Source organism: Salarias fasciatus, chromosome 10, assembly GCF_902148845.1.
Source record: "Salarias fasciatus chromosome 10, fSalaFa1.1, whole genome shotgun sequence".
NCBI classification, from domain to species: domain Eukaryota; kingdom Metazoa; phylum Chordata; class Actinopteri; order Blenniiformes; family Blenniidae; genus Salarias; species Salarias fasciatus.
The window spans coordinates 10,250,800-10,272,271 of record NC_043754.1 but is presented as its reverse complement, the minus strand read 5'-3'; the positions used below and the strand labels follow the sequence as shown (position 1 = coordinate 10,272,271).

The window sequence follows — 21,472 nt, the reverse complement described above, 5'->3', positions numbered from 1 at the left end:
TAAGCTTTAACAGTATTGTATGATTAGCATGAGTTTAAGTATTATGTGGGAGTTCTGATAACAAATGCCTCTCAGTGTTAATTTACAGCTAAACATTCGTTTGAATCTCCAGTATTAGCAAGAGATTTAGAGAACTGAAACTATCAACATGTTTATTCTGCATTTGCTTGTTGAAGTCTTGAATAAATTATAATGTATAAACTTTACTGGCCACTTTTAATCTGTATGTTCATTCATCCATCTTTTTTATTGAACTATTCTCAGCTGCGGGTAAAAAGCAGAACACACTCTGGACAGGGCAGTCCATCACAGAGAAATCTAAGACAATGACATGCAGCCTATTTACACCTACAGGTCATTTAGAGACTTATTAAACTGAAATGGATGCTTTTGGACTGTGGCTGGAGAAACCCATGAAACCCAAGAAGCTCACGCCATCTGATGAGCTTCCTGAGTAGATTTCCTCTTCACTGTCTTGCTCTTTAATTCCGATCGCCTCGGTATCATTTGACCGAGCCGCCTGGTCTGAAGTCACACACACAACTATTAATTGAATAGTTCATTTATTACATCAATGTAATTTCATTACAACTTTGAGGACCCAGTTTACAGCAGTACGCAAATTTTGTCCTAGTTTCACAACGATTACAACAAATCCCAATACTTGATGAGAAGAAACAATATAGCTACTCAGAAAAAGCAAGTGAAACACAATACTGGTCGAGAGAATAAGGATGAAGTGAAGCTAAAAGAAGTCCATATCATCCGGAGCATCCAAGTCGCGATATTCAATGATGTTGCGTGGATCCCCTCGTGACATTCTGGCAAGGTCAAAGGTCAGAGGAGAAACAAAGACAAAGAAGTTCTTTAAAATTGAGCTTTGACTTTCTACAGCAACAGAAAACAGAGAATACCAATGGCAAAGTAAGAACTACACGTACAGTGGTCTCACCTGATGTTGCGTGGCTTTCCCAGATAGCCACCTTGTCCCCGGAAGCTGTCGTAGTTTCCTCGGCCTCCTCCGTATTGGTTGGGGGGATAAGAAGGCCCAGCTGACCAAGACAGGTTGAGATTAAAAGATCGGAGATACGAAGAGAAGTGTTAAGATTTTTTTTTTTCCCCCCATTATGAATACAAAGCTTCTCTGAGTATCAGAACATACCACCGTAGCCCATCAGTGGAGGGCGTGGTTGGCCAAAGCCCATTGGACCCTGGGGAACTTGAGGGGGAAAAGGCATGGTAGGAGAAAGCAAACCTAGAGGACAAATCAAACCACACAAACGAATATCACTTCACTATTTCCCCTGTTAATCATTGCAGCACATAATCTAATCATTCTGTCGTCACTTTATCTGTTGTTGATGAGACAGGAAGGTCCTGACCTTGACCGGGTCCAGTGAGTGGAGGGATTTTCATCTCTGGCAGTGACGGTCTCTTCGCATCCATGAGGAAATTGTTAAAAAACGCCACCTCCTTTTTCACCTCTTCAATCTTGTCGCCATGTTTGTTCAGGATGTGCTTTCGAACGAATTCTGGTCCCTTGAAACCCATTTGAAATATAGATTATAGATGATGTTCATCCAAAGAACAAAACCATTACAACGCTGTCGGCATGTGCTCACCTTAAATTTCTTGCCGCTCAAAGGGCAGAGCCATTTGTCCTTTCCCAGCTCTTGAGTGTTGGCGGACACAAACTTCTCAACCTCCTCTTCTGGATCCTTGCGGCCCATCTTCCCCGCCTCGTCCTCAGAAAGGACTTCCTTTAAACTAAACAAAGGCAACAACTTCTCCTCCATCATCTTCTGCCATTGCTGAACTGTTTTAACAAAGAAAAGAAAGGATGATTTAAAACAGGAGCGACAAACTACAAAACATTTTTGATGCTTTTTAAATCCAGTATGTAAAGACACGAGGGAACACGAATCGACGATTTGAGCTGACCTTCTCCGTGTGTGATGCGGTTCGGAGGAATGGGTCCACGCACGTGGATCATGCCACAGCGGTTGGGCATTTCATCCTCACTTGGATATTCGCAAGTGTTGTAGTAGTCAATGGAGTGCACGATACGCAGGTACAAGACCAGACGGTCCAAAACCTGAAACCAACAGAGAAACGTGGAGCCCAAGTTAAAAACACAACAAAGTTTGAAAATGCAAAATGTTTTCTTTAAATGAGAGTCAGTGCCAAGGGGAATGTGAATATATTCCAGCAGAAAACTGAGAGCACTTCTGACCTTGGCTAGTTTGTCATCCCTCTCCACTGTCGTCTCAGTGGGGTGTCCCTCCTTGACGCTCTCCTCGGGGTCTATTCCACTCCCAGAGCCAAGCAGCTCCTCCTCCTCTGCACTCACCTCCTCAATCAGGTAATCCGTGATATTCTTCAGGATGGGGTTCTGAGCCGGCAACTTCGGGGAGAATAAAACACACATAAATGAGAACATCAGGGTTGAGGAAATCAATCGATGACAACCAGTCAAACTGTGGACGCGCACATAAGCGAGTAAAAAATACCTCGGTGTTCTGCCCATCTTCCTGCGACTTGATGCTCCACAGGTCGCCTTTTTCATCCAGGGCATGAATGAGCTTGGCAGCCAGCTTGATGTCGTTGCGGAGCACCTGCTTGTGCTGAGTGATACCATTAACGTTACGCACCCGGCGAGCCAGGTCTCTGTTCACCCCCGGTGCCAGTTCACAGTCTCGTAGCTGTGGAGAGTTGAGAGTAAAACACGCTGGTAATGGCCTCTGCTACGATTTAGGAGATTACAGAAATAGTAAAAAGAAAAGGCCCGTCTGATGCTCCCACACCAACACTTCTCAGCACAGCCAGGATTCAGCAACAGTCTAACAATAAAGAGTTTATTGCGAACAGGCTACAATTTTTGTTGTGAGTGATTTTTATCTACGGAATATTAAATAACAAATATCCTGTTGCCTAAATTATAAATATTAAATGAAACAAAACAAAAAAAAAAAAAAACTGAAAATAGAGATTTAACAGTGTCGACACTCACTCGAATGTTTTGAAGGTTCCAGCAAACCTCTTTGATGTTGGTGCTTCGGTCAAATGTCACCCAGCAACGTCTGAAAAACCTGATCAAGCACAAGTTTCATCATGAAATCGTGTGTTTGGTCAGAGTGGCAGATTCAAAAATATTAGTGAATTCAGCCAACCTGCGCTCTGGATGAGGGTCAGATAAACAAACTCGCAAAAATCCAGGGTATCGACGACACAACTGAGAGAAAAAAAGAAGAAGACAAAAACATATGAGGACTTCAGTCTGTGCAGACAACAGATTTAAGGACAACTCCTTGAGAGTTCCACTCACTGCAATGATTTCGGCCTTGGAAATCGTGGGAGCAATACTCCGCATGAACAGAGAGCAAGTCCTGTGGAGAGGCCGTGGTCTCGGAGAATCGTCCTTTGGTTTCTTTTCTTCTTTCTTCTCCTCCTCAGAGTTCTCCTTTGGTTTCTCCTCTGCGACATCAGAGAACAAAAATGTGGTGTGACAACAACGTCTGCAGATAAGGATTTCTGGGGACATGCACGCCAGTTAGAATCATTCTTAAAATGAAAACAGTTTGTCATGAATAAGAGTTCTCACCTTCTCCCTCATCTTCATCCTCATCCTTGTCTTCCACCTCTTCCTTTTTCGCAGGTTTGTCGGAGCAGTTGGAGTCAGAATCTGAGTCAGAGTCGCTCTCTGAGGCGCTGGCTTCATCATCACTGTCTCCACTACGCTTCCTTTTTCTTCTTGGCTAATGAGAGAAGATGAAGAAAAAAAAAAGAAAAAAGAACAATCAAGGCTGTTGGTGAATATGCATCACTTGTTAGCAAATCATTTCAATCACAGAAGTAGCACCAACTTTTTTAGGCTCAGGCATTTCTTCTTTGACAGCTTCTTTCTCTGCCTCCTCTTTCACGTCTTCGCCCTCTGCGGTCGCAGCCTTTTCTGTGCTGGTCGAGTCGCCGTCCTCCTGTGGCACAGTTCACCGACCTCAGCGTCACGCACCACAAGATTCAAACGGCGCTTAACAAAACCAAGCGTACCTTCTCGTTTTTGTCTTTCTCAACGGAGGGCTTGCGGTCGCCACCAGAGGCTTTGAGGTCTTCCCTCTTGGGAGGTTCGCCGACCCCTGAAAGAGCAGCGGACTTCTCCTTCTCTTCCTCCTCTTCGGACGGCATGTCCAATATGCGGAGATCGTGATCCGTACCACCTTCCATTTTGATCACAGCTACCAAGTAAACAAAGAGGATGCGTGGTTCAGGCAACTACTGCTTAATGACTAGAATGGTGAAAGGAACACAAGTATTTGTCCAACTTCCCAGATCGTACCTGCATCGAGAACCTTGATGATGGCCGGGGTCTGTTCAATGTCCAGAGAGACATTATCGAACCAGCTGTTCTCCATCAGGAACGTAAAGACATTCAGGCGATTGTGCAGGGCACTCTGGGCCTCTGCTTTGAGCCGGCTGGCCTCGTCGGGGTGGTACTTGGATCTGAACCTGCGTCCAGAGTTGAGGGGTCCACAAAAGAGTGGGGAGGGAATGAAGGGGGTTGGGATGAACGGGTTGCAAAAGTTAGAGAACGTATTATATATCCATTTCACATTTCAAGTCTTAACAGTTGCAAAGACAAATTTGATAGATTGGAATCTTTTTTTCATTTTTTTGAATCTATGCTCAATGTTGAACATGTCAAATTAAATGAGTGTAACTGACTGAGTGCAGACTGAATTGTGTGCTCTGTGAAGCCTAGCCTTCATGTGTTGTATGCGTGTCAGGACTGTGGTCACAGTAACTAACTGTTGCACAAAATTAGGAAGTTTGAGAGTACCTCACCAAACTAAAGAGAAAACACAACAGAGGTCTTCAAATTAAGCATTCACATATTCAGAATGTCATAAAAGATGTTTGTCATTGAGTGGACTACAGTTACCTTTTCTTCAGCCAGTTTAATAACAAATAAATACAGAGAAGGGGGATTTCTTCTGTGAAAATGCGCTCCACTTCAACCCCAATGGTGTGTCTGTATGCACACAAATTCGGTTTGATCCAAACATAAAAATAAAACCGTAAAAAAAGAAGGAAAAAAAAAACTCCACGTGTGGAAGACTAGTTGGCTGTCTATCTAAAATTCCTGGTACTGAGTGTCTAAGAGCAACTGCATTGTGCGCAGTGCATGCCCTTGCTATCTAAGACCGATTCCTGCGGATGAGCTCCACTTTTTCACGTCCTGAAAAAAATCGTCGTCGTGGTAGTGAAAATCAAGGGAGGAAAAATGGGTTATTTCAAATCATAACAATTTTGCATGACACCTGTGAAATAAGTGCAATAAGCATTAACAAACACAACACAACTGTGAATCTTGTGCAATGTCAAATAAGAAAATCCACCCCCCCAAACAGTTTTCAGTCCAAGCAAGAAAAAACATTTACTTAAATTCAGCAAGTCAGCAAATATGGTGCTGCAGAGTTTTTAGAGCTTTGTCAAGTTTTTCAACAGAGGGTTGATGTTCTTATTTATTCACTGTAACAAAAGCTATCATTTAAGTTCCTGGTCCTAGTTTGTGGGTGGAATTACCTTAATATACTTCACTGGTTTTCATGTTTTCAAATTATTCTGCTTTTTTTTTTCTTTTAGGTCAAGCACTTTGAGGTATAGAAAAGTCTTAATCTTATTTTATCACGTTTGTAAAAACATATACATTTGGTGCCAATGTACCATTTGAATGTATTATGACTGTTAAGAAAAAAACCCACTGTAGGACCAGGTTTAGTGTAACAGATTCATATTATCAGTTACTTTTAAAAGCAGCATCATGAAATGTTAAACAAACTAGGACAAATTTTGAGCTAAAAATCTGAGATAAAGAGGATAAAAGAAAACAAATACTACTTCATACGGAGAAACTATAACTACTATTGATTACAGCTCAGGTAAAAAAGTCAACGGAGGTCGTACCACTCTTCATCTTTATGAGCCAAAAAGAAGTCCTGCATCTGTTGTCGGCGGAAGTCAATCTTGTACTCATTGTAGCGTTTGACAGCTTCAGTCTCATCCACAGAATCGTCCAGGGACAGCAGAAACTCCTTAAAGCTCTTCATGATTGGAGGAGGAGGACCTAGATCCATGTCATGGATGTTGCCAAGCCTAAAAATAAGATAAAATGTGCATAACGATCTGTATGGACTAGAAAACATTTTGAAAATATGTCATGAGATTGTAGGTGGTAAGACTGAACAACAGAACAAGAAAAAAGATCCAATCAGATCAACGTCTCATGTTGAAAACCAGTGAGTGAAAGTAACTATCATCAAAGACAACAGAAATTCAGAAATGCGAACCCATTAACTCCATCAATTATCTACCAGTTTGTTTCTACTAGTAAAACAGTTCATCCTGTGTGTCCATGATTGTTACGGTAACCTAGTTTGCAAATCCAGCTGGAAGAATTTGACATTTTGATCATAAAAAATGTACAACTATGTTCAAGCATTATGCTTGTTCTTGTATATTTTACATACTGGATTGTATATAGATTTTCAGGAATCACTTCAACATACCAATTTTGTTTGGTGTTAAGAGACAATTTTCTGTGGTGTGAATCCAAAACACATCGGCTTGTAACAATTTAATTTTTGATGGTAGTCACGGAGACTACTACCATATATATATAATCCACAGTTACAATTCTTTCAGACATGAAAAACTAAATGTATCTTTAAAACTGGAGCTTAATGATTCACCTGGCTTGAATTGGTATTCCATGATGAGGCTGCATGAGGTGCAGGTCAGGATGACCCCAGTGCTGCGGTGGACCATAGCTGGGACCTCCACCACCACCACCATATCCCAGGTCATATCCACCACGGTATGGGTCTCCACCATGGTCATCCCTTATGAAGTTAAATGGAAAAAAAAGTGTTAAAGCTCTTCAACTAACAAAGATACAATCAGTAAATACTGTGAAACTGTAGCAGTTTCTCTTACCAGTCTCTTCTCATGCGTTTCTGCTGAGGACTCATGTCATGTCTGGGTGGAGTGAACCTCTCCCTTCGTCCTCGGTCATAATCCCGGTACTCTCCTCTACTGCGGCGGTCTCTGCCCCTGTCCCACTCCCTGGGTTATGGAAAAGACAAGAAAAATATTTACCAAACGATAAATCAGATTGAGGGTTTTCTGCATTTAGCCAGTTGGTTGTCGACAGTTGCATCAGATGAGACAGATCACTGTTTCTCACCGGTCGTTCCAGTCATCTCTGCGTCGATCCTCTCTTTCTCTTGAACGGTCATAATCACTTCTCTCTCGTCTGAATTTGTCTCTTCTCCTGCGGTCGTACTCATCATCGCTGTCTCCCATCTTCAAAGAGAGAACGAGAGACGGTAATATATATGAACTGGATGGATAAACCTGGCTGTGAACTCATAGTGAAGAACACTGGTGTCATAGCGTTATTATAACGACAAGGGGATCATAAACGATCGGTTATGAGATTTTCCGTCGTGCTTCATTCATTACGGAGGAAAAGAGTTACGGATAATGACTTGAAGGTCTCACTGGCAGGCGCAAATTGCCACGAGTTTGGTCTTTGTGAGCACAAGCGTGAAAGAAAGCGTATAACCTTGTGCTTCCAAATCAAAGAATTTTACATTATAAATGAACGAGGAAATGATTCTGCGACTTTAAACAAATGATGGAAATCATTTAACGATGTCATTGTCAAGAAGCTAACGTTAGCTTACATGCTAGCTACATGAGCTACGTTAACCGAAAGACAACATTTCAGCTAATTCAGGGCCACCAAGCAGTGTTGTTCAAAATCCCAGAGTAAATAAAGTCACATCAGTATAAACTCAACCTCTAGACTTCAAAAATAACATAAACTACCTTGTAAAGTACTCAGAAGAACAATACTCGCGCTCGTTTGCTCGCTTTCCCCGTGATCTTCTTCTTCTGGACGATTCTGAGCAGTCACATGACGAAACGAATGGCAGCACTACCGCCACCTTTTGGTGAGGAGTGTCAGCAACAAATTCCCCCTGCAGGTTTCCTACGGAGCCTCACTGTCAGAGTACAAGAAACAATTCTGTTTGTCAGTTTATTGTCTGCTCTAATGGATAATAGCGAATAATATTCAAATTAAATGTACCACTATTATTTTAAAATAACAATGTTAAATGTTTGGATTGAAATATTCCAGAAGTCTGATGCATCATTTTCTGCACATTACGTTTTTTCTGTCTTTTTTTTTTTAACCTGTTGTAATGATTCTGCAGTCTGTCATCTGATTACTTATTAATCAAAGTAATCTTTGCACTGGCTGTCTGTTTGTCAAAGGATAGACTTCAAAATCAGACTTATTCTTGCCTATAATGTGAGTGGTTTTGAGTCTAAATACATCTCAGATTTACTTGTAGATTATGAAACATTAAGACCCCTGAGGTTCTCAGGAACTGGGTTTACTAAATGTTCCCAGTCTCAAAAGCAAATAAGGTGTAGCAGTATTTATTTCCAATGCTCATCACTTGTATAACAAACTTCCTGAACACCTGAGGACTGCTGATACATTAACTTATTGATACCCTAATGATTTCCTCTAACTACAGCTGGTAAATGGTTTTCACAAGCAAATGAAAAGAATAACAGTCAGATCAAAAAATATTTCATACTCAAGCGATAGTTTAATATAGAATATTTCATAATTACTTTTTTTGTACACTGTTATTGAACAGTAAACCGGCGAATATATGCTTTTTTCATGCTTTTCTTTGTCCTTGCTCTGAACTTTAACTGGTGCCTCATGTAATCCACAACGGTACGCGGCCACACATGGATATCTTGCTCTCCATTCACTGGAAAAAGTGCAGATTCCATTTGTAGCAAGTCACGCTGGTCATCAAAAGCTTCTCTAGGTCCACTATGAGTTTCCATAGGAGTGGAGGAGATGTCAGGGTGAAGACGATCCACAAAACCCTGGAGATTCATGAACCGACACAGGAAAACACTGTTACTTCTGTTCTCCATTCATCATAATGATGTCATTAATAAATTCAGGGCTGTCAAATTGCAGTACATGATAGACAGTTGGAATAAAATAAGAGAGTCAGTGTGCAGAAAAATACACTATTTATAGTCACATTCACTGAAAAAGGAGACTTTTATGTGTCATGCATGAATGTGGATGAATGTGGATGCCCTCAGGCAGGCATCACTACTTCAATAGTGAACTGATCAAAAGCAAAATTCACATATGTTTTATTGCAGGGACTGAGCATGCTTCACTTTTGGATTTCCTCACATATAATGAGTCATTTATTTATTGTTTTGATTTATGGCTTCACAACAAAGAATGAACTGAATCTGATTTCCAGAGAAGGGGAAGGAGCAATACATTATTTTACATGCAGAGCCAAACTGTTGACGATCAATCTGTTTCAGATATCCTACATTCATCATATATATATATATATATATATATATATATATATATATATATATATATATATATATATATATATATATATATATACTTAGAAATGCCTTTTTTAATAGATTTACCAAAAAATAAAAATAAAAATTAAAAAAAAGAATGCCAAATCACATTTAAGGGATGAATTCTGTATGAAAATGACAATAAAATGTTTCTGTGATTTTAATAACAGCAACAATAACAACATCGATCAAATGAAGAAGAATGCACTTTACCTCGCGGTGATCTTGGACAATCATTCTGGAATCCAGCAGCACACATACATTTACAGTCAAGTACAGAAAGACAGAGGATCTCAGAAAAAAAGAGTATGAAGGCATCTTTTGTTATGGCTGAAATCCACAGAAAGTTCCTAAATGTGTGCTTCCTGATTGCAGGACACTAAATACAAGTCTGATAACTCTTGCAATGATTAGATCTTTATGACTGACGTTGGTTTGCTGTGCCGTGAAGCGCATAAGGACCAGTGTCAAAGGAACACACAAGCCTTTAGTCTCACACATGATATAATACAGCCAGAGGCTAACCTATGCATAGCTACCTGTGTTTGCCGTATTGAAAGGTTTATTCATCTCACATTTGACTGGTCTTTTCTTCAAAACAGCAGGTGACATCATTAAAGGTGCATGAAATGGTCAAACTGAAAAGGATTAAAGAACTGAATTCATTGAATATGAGAAGTCTTAATGAATGACCTTTATGCATAAGAGCAGGGGTTATGCATATCGCTCTGTAAATATTAATAGCATCCTGCTCCATCTAGACCAATATATCAAACTAAGTTTAATTAAAGTAGACACTCAGCTTCACATTTGACTGTCAGGTCATGATGCAGATGTGTCAAGCATGTGAACACAAGCAAACCGAGCACACACATCTGATGCACTGTCCGACACATACGAAGACATACAGTGTGAGTCATAATCGACATAGTGGTTATTCAATTCAGCAGGGCGTCCACGCACTCAGTACGTCAATAGCATCCGCAACCATCAATGCAAATAAAAGAACATTTTCTGAGATGAAGTGAGGTCCACAAGTATAAATAAGTTCTTGATATGGACAGAAATAAAGAAGTCATTATCGAATTAGATTATCAAAATCTGTTTTGTAGCTCGCAGCCATGAGAATAGCAAATAGAATACAATATCCTGCGTTCACATGTTGAGTTTCCATGTTCCTCCTGGGCATGTGAACTGTGGGGTGTAAAAAATGGCTGGAGGGATGGATGGACGGATGACTTCTTATAAAAAGCACCATTCATTCTTGAAGTATATTGTAAAGTGCTTCATGAAAAGTTATCAAAGACATGATAGAAGCAAATAGATTTAATAACTATAAACAGACAGAACCATGAATACCTAAAGCTGCAACTCAATTTTTTGTCATGGAGAGATTTGAGCAAAAACAAATGGAGAACCCTGCTCGAAAATAAGATGTATTAATTGAAGCTCACAAAGGGTTATATGACACGAACGCTTTCTATGTTTTCAATTTAATTAGTCATTTGTGAGAACTGCAAATAATTGCCTCTACTTTTTCCCTGTGATTTACTTATCGTTTTTAATCTATTTGCCAAAAGAGTTTGGAGTCTATGCATTTACTTCATGTGTATTTTCTGCATTGAATCCTTTCATTGATTTCTATATCAATATGTTTTTCATTCAGCATTTTCTTCAAATTGTCTGCAGCTTGAATGTCAATATACGTTTCCTCTTATGAACTTTCACATAAACCTTTTACACTGGTTTCAACTGTGTGTTACTTATTCTTTTATGGGTGTTAAAGCACTCCGTAGGGTTTTAGTCAATGTGTTACGAAGCATTAAATGTAGCGGACTTCTATTAAAAACAGCTTGACAGTGATTTAGTGGTTGACACTCTCGACAAGAATATCTCTGGTTTGATTCTTGGCTTCAGAGAAAAACGTCTGGAGTTTGCATGTTTTCCAAAAACAATGAATTGAACCTGTAATCAAACTGTGACTCATCAAGTTTTCAAAGTCATTTATTTTTCCACAGATCTTACATTAAATGCATCTTTCGAAAGACTTGTTTACACGCCCTACCGATTCTCAATTCTGCTTTAAACATGAAAATTACACTTGACACGGTACATTTAATATTTAAGTGTGATAATCTAGGCACAGTCTAAACGAAAGTCGAAAAAAGAAAAAAAAAAATCTGGGATTATATTTTTCTCATTTGCTTTTGTCAACAGTCTCTGAAAGTGAGACATAGGAAGCAGGAAAAAGGTACAGTACAAAAGATAGCATATTGTAAATAGGAAAACTGTTGTTCTATTTTACAATACAGATTATTGCCGACAAGTCCCAATCGAATCTTAACAGTGTGGAGCTTTTTCAGTCAATCAGCAGTAAAATATAAAGGTGGAATGTGAGAATTTTACAGCCCTGTTGACTCTCCAATGTTAAAAATGCATTTCATCACAAAAAACAAAAAAAATAAAACATTGGACAGAAGTTTATATATATATAGCATGCAGTGTTTCCTCTGTCATCACAAGCACTGTGCAGATAAACTTAAAGCTGAGGCTGAGGATGTACAGCAGAAAACAGAACTTCTCATTCTGATGTCAATAGTGCAGACTGTGGCGGTGGACTGCAAAGAGACTACAGAGGAAACACTGGCGGCATCTGTATGACCCCATGTAGGTGAGCAGCGAATAAAGACGGATTTGTCCTTCCACAAGCAAAAGTTAGTGTAGATAAAAGTGTGCATTTATTCGGGGCAAGCAACTCAAACAGTTACGCACTGCTCAGCCCACGCAGATCGGTTTTAGTTGTGGAGGAACAAACTGTAAGCTTCTCTCTAAGCTTGTCCAACATTTTTAGGTGCAAATCGAGAATAACTACACTGGCAATCAGTGACGATACGCAAAACTGCACGAACACGGGACTGGTTACTTGCTTTTACAGAGCAAAGCATGAGAACAGGGAACAGGATAAAAGTTTACTCACTCTCAGCATTAAGAGGACCAGTGTGCAGGATGTGAGGCCCTCTCCTCCTGGGCAAAACGCCACCCTCCTCACTCGCTGCTTCCTCATTTACAACAGAAACTCAACCATCTGCAAAAACTCACATAAACATGAAAGGTTGACTTTAAAAGTTCATGTCTGATTCTTCTATTTTGGACAACTGCCCTCTAAACTGCACTAATACTGTGCAAAAGGTGCTACAACAAATCAAGTCTAATAACGAAAGGGGGAAAAAAATGGCATTGCAAAACACCAGGCCCCATGGAAGAAGACCTAAGGCAACAAAAACACAAAGTTTTTTCAGATGAACATATAATAAACACAACCATATTTTGACATAAGAGACTCCACCGATGCCAGTAGATCCCCCTCAATCCTGCACACTGATCGTTCAAATTCAGCTCAACAAGACGGGGGGAGAGGAGTGTCAGTCTCGTCCCTTCGAATTCCAAACATTTAACACAGACATGTACTTGAGAGCCAATGTAAGGCAATGCTCCTTTATCCGAAATCCACAACCAAGGTCCCACATTTCATCATATTCTTATCAATGATTAACATATACAAATCAACAGAACAAAACAAAAAAAAATCTAAACAAAATCAGTTGAATGTTGAACAAAACTACATTTTACAGATTTGGGAAAAGAAGCAAAAGAAGAGACAAGACAATAATCAATTATTTCCTCACTAAATTATTCATTTACATCTCAACTGATCAGTTATTTTGTTTATCTTTTAATTTTTCTTTTTTTTTGTTTGCTATGACCTGAGTCTGCTCAATTTGACAAACTGGATAAAGCTACAAATATTGTTCTTACCAGTGACACTGTAAAAGCAGCAGAGAGTTAATTGTGATATTCTACTAGTGAAAGTCACTGTTTAGGTTGGAAAAAAATGTTTTTTAAAAGAAAGGTAAAACTTAGTCAAAGAGAACTAAAGTGATCAAAAATGAAAAAAATCCTTCAACTTGCTGAAAATAACTTTTAAGACAACATAAAGCATTCAATCTGCACTACATGCAGCAAACGCTGGCAATCCATGTTAAGGATGATGGATTTGGCTACACAGGTTTCATCTACAGACGTCACACTCTTTCTTCAAAGACATTTCCTTTTGGACGACATGATCGTTAGGTGGCATGATCGAACTAAAAATTACAACATGCAAAAAACTGAGTCTGCAGACAAGGGTAGTGGAGTAAGGTGAGTGTGTTGAAGTGGACTGATTTTGGTTAAACTCATCACTGCGAGTGCTGCAGTGGTTTGACACTTAAAAGTACATCTCATCTGGTTGGCTGCGAAAAGATTCTGTTACAATCAACAAACGTGGCAGGTTTCCTACATGCCTTGCTAACCACAAATCTGAAAGCATTTCAAAGTAACATTGTGCGGCACACCCGATGAGAGAAAGACCCTTTTTATTTTTATTTTTTAGTTAAAACTAGGTAATCTCATTGTGGCTGTGATGCCAGCCATCAGATCTCTACTCGATCCCGCCCGATGAGCTGAGCGGTGTCATCCTCGGTGTCGTGCCTGTCCTCCCCTGTGTCGTCGTCGCTATCTGAGTCCGTCTCCTGCGGGGAGTAGTAGCCTTCGTAGCCGATGATGGGCGAGTCGCAGTGGGCGGGGGAGGCGAGGCACTGGGCGGTGGTGGTGGTGGCCGAATATGCCGTGGGGCTCCCCAGCGGGGACCCCGGGTTGGAGGGCCGAAGCAGGGGCGTGCGCTCCGAGTCTGCGTCGCCCTCGGTTCCTTCCTCCTCTTCGCGCCCGCCGGTCTCCTCCTCGGACTCGGACTCGGAGTGCTCGGGGTTGTTGCGGGTGACGCGCTGCTTGCACACGGGGCACGTCTTCTTGGTCTGCGTGAGCCACGGGTCGACACATTTGCAGTGGTAAGCTGGAATGCAAAAAGAATTTCAATTATCGGACAAGACAATTCAGGGCCGGGGCACGCTTTGCTGAAACTCACACAAGACCAGAGTGAACGGACATGTTTTCAAAGGTAAAAGGAATTATTGCAGAAAACGACAGCAGTGTGGCTCAGTCATGCCAAACATCATATAGAAAATAGTTACAAATTATGTTTGTATTTGCAGCCTTTGATGATTTGCAGGTCGCACCTGATGAGCAATAACATTTGACTGATATTCAGTATATATAATGACTGAACATTATGGATCGCCTTATATTACAGCATCAAACATATTTACCATGAGAACAAGGCAAAACTCGGAGTTTGTCTCCTTCCTCATACTCATCCAGACAGATGGCGCAGACGTCATAATCATCACCTGAGAGACAAAGAACAAGGGATCAGAAAATAAGTCATTGACATTTTCGAATGAAATAGAAAAAAACAAAGAAAGGCTTCACAAGGTCAAAAAGCATTAGTTCTGTAAAGTACATTCAAGCATTGAAGCTGGTTCTTTTCCCCCATATATCAAAGTAAGAAGTGTCAATTTGTTTCTTCTCTTTCTTTACAGCCATCATCACAACTAATCATTGTTGCAACATAAACCAGAGTGCGTGTTTCAGATCTGGTTGTCCCTAATGTTGCAGCTGGGATTTGTGTCAACAGGGGGGGGAAGTATCACTCACATATTCATTACAACAAAACACTAATATCTCCTCACCTTTGGTGAACCTGTGTGTAGGAATCTTCTTGAGTTGTTCCTTGGACAAACGATTCTTCCTCAGCCTTTTTCGATACTGTACACATCGAATTATCTGTGCAACCCAAAAAAATGTTACTGATGACAGAAAACCTGAGTGACATTCAGAAAATACCAAGATAAGGATACAATATTTTGTGAATAAATATAGGTCAACTGTTAACTGAAATTTTATTATTTAATGAACACACACACTTACCAAGATGATACACATCACAAGAATAATCATGCCAACTACTCCAGTAAAAGGAATAAGGTAGTATGACAATGGAAAAGCAAACTCCGGCTTGAGGATGACATAAGCCCTGTGGGTCAAAAAGGAGAAGTAATGGATAGAGTTGAAAAAAAATAAGTCAGCATGAGTTCATTTGTATAAATGTGATGCTGACTGATAAAGGTTAGATTTCATTTCAATACATATGTAATCCTAAACAGATGATTTTTTTTCCCCCTCCTCTTACCCTTTTTCAGGAATTAGGAATCTTCGAAGAACTTGTGCAGCATGGAAGCTTGTAAATACAGAAGGGATCTCAATCTCCTCTGCTATGGTGTCTGAGAAAAAAAAAATAATGTGAGTGATGGATTAATTTTGAAGTACTGAGACTGATCTTGAATCTGTACTTATTTAATAAAGAATTACCGTTGCTGTAGTTCATATTAAGCAGAGTGTCCGAATACATGTTGTGAACGATTGCAGCATCAAATCCAGCTTGTTGTGCGTGCAAAATCTGAAAGCAGTTCTTCACGTGAGTGGAGACTGAATCAGAAACTGTAGCAAATATTCTGTGTCAAACACCACCGACCTTGATATCAAAATTGCAGTCAAAGCGTCTGATGAGAGCAATAAATTTGGTGGTGTTCGCATCAAAGGATGGCGGCAGTGGGGGAGGAGGGTCGATGGGTGTGCAGGCATTTTGAGGACGGGACACCACCAACACTCCCTTTTGCAATGAAAAGAATTATTTATGAGAAATATGATAGATGATTTTCCACTGTTGGCACTCATTGCTCTACTCTCACCATTAATCCGTCCTTGGGAACTGGAGATCCAAACAAAGCTGGTAGGTCCTCAAATAGCATGGAAGTCATATTGCTGTAATGCTGTTAAACAATATGTGAAAACTGTAAGAACGACTGAGGTCAAGAAACAGTTAGGGGGTCACAGTTATAGACGAAAAAGTACTTAGATTTATCACATCCAGTCTTACTTACAGCATATATATAAGCATCTGTGGGTGAGGGGACAAATACACTGCAGAGAACCAGTGTAAGGACACTCAGCCGAGCTCCTACCCACCACACATCCGGATGTGCCATCCTTGGTCGATGACAGATGCACTGACAAAAAATAGACGACAACACATCATGATCAAGAGTTATGAAGACACAATCACAGTGAAAAACGTTTTGAGTTTTCAACTGAAACTTCTGCTGCAGTTTGATTACACCCAAGTGTTAACTGAGACTCACTGAATATGAATAACCACTGAATATATGGTGACAGAAAAGCTAAAAGTCTCAACACTTTGCAAAACAATAACAAAGACATTCAGTGTACTGTGCGATAAGTTTACAGTATTGGCTTGTCGCTAGTCATTCATTTAACAAACAGCACAGCTCCAGGAAGAAAATTACTTGTAGATGACTAAGATTTCCCTGTATGCCTCAGATCTTTATGGATAGATTTCCAAATCGATAGCATTTAAAACTTTGACTCCATAGGCTCAGTGAAATAAATTTCACATTCATATTCAATACTATTATATATAACATGTTCAACATCGCTACATACGTTAAATCTATAAATTATCTTTTATCAACCTTAATATCAACCTTTTTGCTACAGTAAATTTGACATCATTTAAAAACTGGTTCAAAAAACAAAGCTTTTCAAGTTGCAAAAATTATTTTAAATACAATAAAAATCCCTGCATGTGACTGAGATGAGTTGAGTAAAATGTGCAAGTTTTACTGCCTAAGCATTTTTTTTCTTCTCCTTTTCAAAACGGACTAAACAAAGACTAAAAAAATTGAACTGGTAAACTGGAACTTGCATTGCTCATATCTGGATATGCATCTATCACTTCCCTGTTTTTCATAAGTTTCTTTTTAGGTTTGGCTCAAAGTGTGATTAAACTCACACTAGAGGTCAGTGTGCTGTGATCAGTGACCTAAAAAAAAATCTACAACCAGGTGTACTAACTACATCATAAAGAAACGTTTAACAATTAAACAGTCAGATATTGACACAAGGCCTGTCGACAAGTTCAGTATGTGAGATTACAGTTAACTATTAACTCGATCCCCTATCCCACTTTTGATTGACGCGCAGTAAAAAATACTGTTGGAGAAATTGTTGTGGCTGTTCCGACAAACAAAAAACAATCTGCTATTGTGTTGCTTGTGTCGCAACTCTGTTTCCTCATCACCACACAGTAACTTAATTTCAGCCCCCAAGATTTACAAGATCAAGGTGGATTGAGCCACTAGTCTGCGAACGATTTCATATCAATTTAACTGGGTAAAAAACGTGCATGAAACTGTGTCAGTCGCCAGTGTTATCATGGTGGACATACCTTAATATCCGCGAAGGTCTGATAATTCCAGTAGTTCCCCCCGCTAGGGTTTTTTTTTCTCACATGCACCGTCTGACAATACTTCCCTTCTCTTTTCACTTCTCTTCCCTTAAGTTAATTCCTCAACATTTAAACAACTGAACTAAAAAAGCGTCAAAGACGGGAAGGATTAACTTGACGTTAGCTGTCGTTTAGCTAGTGTTAGCAGATGTTAGATAACAGACCACAATGTCTTGGTGACAGATCGCTATGTATCGTTCATGTCGTCCAATATACCGTTTTACAACAAACTGGCAGCCAGAGATTAAAAACTAATGTCCTACGAGAAGAAAACACGATCGCAAAAACGCCAAGTTCTCCCCGAGTTCCGTTAGCTTGCTCCTGCTAATGTTGTTGTTATTGGTTCTGTGACCAGCCTCTTCTTCGTATCCACCTCTGCAAATGGACTCAGTGGCAGGTCGGCGTCACAGCGCCACCAGCGGCCAGAAGGGCAAACAGCAGAGAGGGGAACACCGCAGTGCATGTTTTAATTCTCACACACACACACACACACACACACACACACACACACACACACACACACACACACACACACACACACACACACACACACACACAAAATCTAAGGTTTCAGTGGAAATTTCAGGTAACAACCAGTTACTATGTGTACATAAAGCCAGTTTAAAGTAAAGAGGTCACATGAAGACTGTCTCATAAAGATGAAAGACCAGTTTCACCACATTCCCATGGCATGATTCCAATCAGCCAGTATGCACAGCAGCATGGGGAAAACGCCCTGTTGTCAAATCCAGTGAGGACGAGGGAATTAACATTAAATACAATCTCAGAAAGAGTGCAGGGCAGGCAGCCAGAGCTTTAGTGCCACACCATCCATCACAGTCCAACATATCAAACAGACAGAGAACTCGCTGGCCCTTGGTTATTATGCCATCTCCTTTTAACGACTGCCCTCAAGTGGTTGAAATATATAGTGCACTGTTAGACCACACAATACGGCCTTTCACACTGGTAATCCACTGTGGAATTATGATTTTCTTTAATTCCGCATGCTCCAGTACAAGGTTCGAGGCAGAATATGTTTGAAATATGCCACATCTATACTCCCTGTCGCTGTGGCATACACGACCACTTCAATTTTTCAAGTGTTAGTGAAGGAACGTTATTATACCCATATTTGGAGAAGTTTTAATAGGCTTATGCAAAGATATAAGTACTTGCAAGATTGCAATTTGAAGTTCTGTTTCTTAAAATCATATAGTGTTTTTCTCAGAGACTTACATTTAAGTGTGTATAGTGAAAGTTACTAGTAATTTCAGTCGGCTGACCAAAACGATGCTGCTTCAGATGGCAGACCGCTGCTGGATAAAATATTTAAGAAAATGTAGCTCTCTCTAGTAAATTTTTCAAAGAATATTTTAGAACAATAATAAAGTTTCAGTTTTGATCTATTTCAGCAGGTTGCCACATAAAACGATCTTGAAAGGCAGTAGCATTTCTGAGAAATGGCTGTGATGCTACCTCACACTGATTCCTCTCTTGTAATTGGAGTCATGGAGCCTGTGGAGTAAACCCTCTTCCACCAAATGTCAGAACTATTAATCCCTACTGAAATAATCTGAGACGCCCGCTCCTGTGGTGACTCTGTTATGAGGTCTATGTTGGCTGTGTGTGTCATCCCTGACCAAGGGAGTCAAACTTTTTTTATTTAAGCCACAACAAAAAGTTCAAGTGATATCATCTGGGTTAGACCCCCTTCCAAAAAAAACAAAAAAAAAAAAAACAAAACCCCCCAAAATCCCCCTCAAAAAACTCACAACATGTTTGACTTAAATTTCACCAGCAATTAGGAAGCTTTCACTGTTGCATCAATGATTTCTCTGCAACAAGCAATATTGTCATGTACCTTTCAGTTTTAGATCTACTCTCATTTTAAAAAAAACATGACCCCCACAGGATACATTTAGAAACAACTATATTTTCTTATCCCATAGCAATTTCAATAATCTCGCAGAAGCAGGCTCTTGTCTTTTTGAGAACATCATCAGAATGTCATCAGAGCTTGGGAAAAAGTAACATGGCAGAAAAAAACGAGCAGCAAATGTGTCTGTGTACTATTGATAAACTGCATATATACTGTATGCTTGTGTTTGATGGTAACAATAAGCATTGCTCTGTAATTCCAATTGAAATCATAAATATTGAAACTAAGAGTTGTGTGTTGAAAATTTGCTATCACAACATTTCAGGGGTGTAATATAATCATCTAAACACACAACCTGCGGATTCTGTTTAAGATAAATGAAATATATAAATCAAAACCCTCATAGATCTTGAAAGGGAACTGAGTGCTGTGGTGCAAAATACCTAAACTTCAAGCCACCTCAATGGCTGTGAATGGATGTGTTCTTATTGTCTGATTTGTTTCGACATTCCTGACCTTGCAGTGCATGATACGGTAATTAGAGGTTAGCACTGCTGCTTTATAGGGACACTGGTTTCCCACAATCCAAAGATACGCTTGTTAGGTTAATTGGTGTCTCCAAATTAACCGTAGGTGTGAAAGTGAGTGAAATTCTCTCTCTTTCTCTGAAATGGCTGCACCATTATCTGTTGGCCTGTGCAGAGTGAACTCTGCTTTCCACACATTGTTAGTCCTGATAGTACCGGCCCGTGATCTTGACTTGGATAAAAACCTACATCGAAAACACAGATGGGATGGATGTGCTTACCTTTGGGAGTTCAAATTTATCTTCTGAGAGTTACACTGTAACAGTAGGCAGTGGTTCTGGTTCATGTTAATTCAAAAAGGATGCAATTGAAATGAACCAAAACTAGCTAACCATGCTTTATTAATCCCCCTTGAGGAAATTCCTTTTTTCACATTTATCCCTCCTATTTGTCGGATGTCATTGGAAGCCACTTCAGGCTTATAAGTATCCAGCAGAAGTTTACAGACCAGTCCTAAAAGATTCCCACACTCTGCAGAGTCTGGCATTCTTGAAAATAGAGAGTTTTGTTTATTTCTTTCATTGTTGAAATTCCAACACAGTGACTTTGTGTTCACCCCCTTCAGAAAACATTCCATTTGTTGGAAAAGAGCAACCAAACAAATAGAGCTGCATATTCAAGTGGAATCTGAGTAAGCAAAAGGCTGGAAATAATTGACCGCAAATATTTTAGGAATTTATTTTCAAACGTGATCAATATAGATAAAGAAAGCATACTTTTGCTTTATGACAATTTATTAGGCATGCGGCCTGTGCATCTTGCACTTCAAGCAGCTTCTTTGTTTCCAACATGAGATGCATCAAAATTATTTACCCACAGAAAGACATTTCTAGAATTTAGTTTTATTAAATGAACAAAACTCGTAAGTAGTCATCGTGGAGACATGTAGATGAATGAGCTTCATACTGATGATTCACACAAGGAAAAAAAACAGGCACTCTTTGAGAATTCCAAAGTTTGAAATGTATTAGGTTCAACCAAAAACAACAAGCAGTCCATTTTAAAAGAGAAGGTCTGCAATGTTACATGCTCGAGTTAGAGCATGTAACATTGCAGATAAGATCTCCCGCGTCAGTGTTTCTGATGTGCTTCATCTCCTGTTGCATTGCGAGTCGTCCATCATGTCTGTTGGGATGCAGTGGGAGATCAACTGAGCATTCCTCAGAGGAAATGAGACACGCAGCACCTAAGGATGCACAAAAGATAGAT

General features: G+C 39.8%; 2 protein-coding genes across 3 annotated transcripts; both read right to left on the bottom strand.

Moving 5' to 3' along the window:
* Positions 1 to 546: 546 nt before the first annotated feature.
* On the bottom strand, positions 547 to 7,976 carry srrt (serrate RNA effector molecule homolog (Arabidopsis)). 2 transcript variants are annotated; one of them, XM_030100491.1, is made up of 20 exons: positions 7,888 to 7,976; positions 7,241 to 7,359; positions 6,991 to 7,119; positions 6,747 to 6,896; positions 5,962 to 6,150; positions 4,334 to 4,503; positions 4,048 to 4,232; positions 3,864 to 3,974; positions 3,602 to 3,755; positions 3,326 to 3,474; positions 3,171 to 3,232; positions 3,011 to 3,089; positions 2,511 to 2,702; positions 2,234 to 2,404; positions 1,942 to 2,095; positions 1,623 to 1,816; positions 1,383 to 1,539; positions 1,163 to 1,255; positions 942 to 1,052; positions 547 to 821 (listed from the first exon to the last, which is right to left on the bottom strand). In XM_030100491.1, exons 2-19 carry the CDS (start codon positions 7,357 to 7,359, stop codon positions 949 to 951), a joined length of 2,562 nt encoding a protein of 853 aa, XP_029956351.1. In that variant the 5' UTR covers positions 7,888 to 7,976; the 3' UTR covers positions 547 to 821; positions 942 to 948. The 2 variants fall into 2 exon arrangements, with proteins under 2 accessions (XP_029956351.1, XP_029956350.1); XM_030100490.1 differs by having other exon boundaries at positions 953 to 1,052.
* Positions 7,977 to 13,245: 5,269 nt separating this feature from the next.
* rnf167 (ring finger protein 167) lies at positions 13,246 to 18,153 on the bottom strand. Its single transcript, XM_030101180.1, has 10 exons — positions 17,735 to 18,153; positions 16,371 to 16,496; positions 16,179 to 16,259; positions 15,962 to 16,099; positions 15,799 to 15,886; positions 15,620 to 15,710; positions 15,358 to 15,463; positions 15,120 to 15,213; positions 14,697 to 14,777; positions 13,246 to 14,383 (listed from the first exon to the last, which is right to left on the bottom strand). Exons 2-10 carry the CDS (start codon positions 16,473 to 16,475, stop codon positions 13,965 to 13,967), a joined length of 1,203 nt encoding a protein of 400 aa, XP_029957040.1. The 5' UTR covers positions 16,476 to 16,496; positions 17,735 to 18,153; the 3' UTR covers positions 13,246 to 13,964.
* Between the last annotated feature and the right edge of the window lie 3,319 nt (positions 18,154 to 21,472).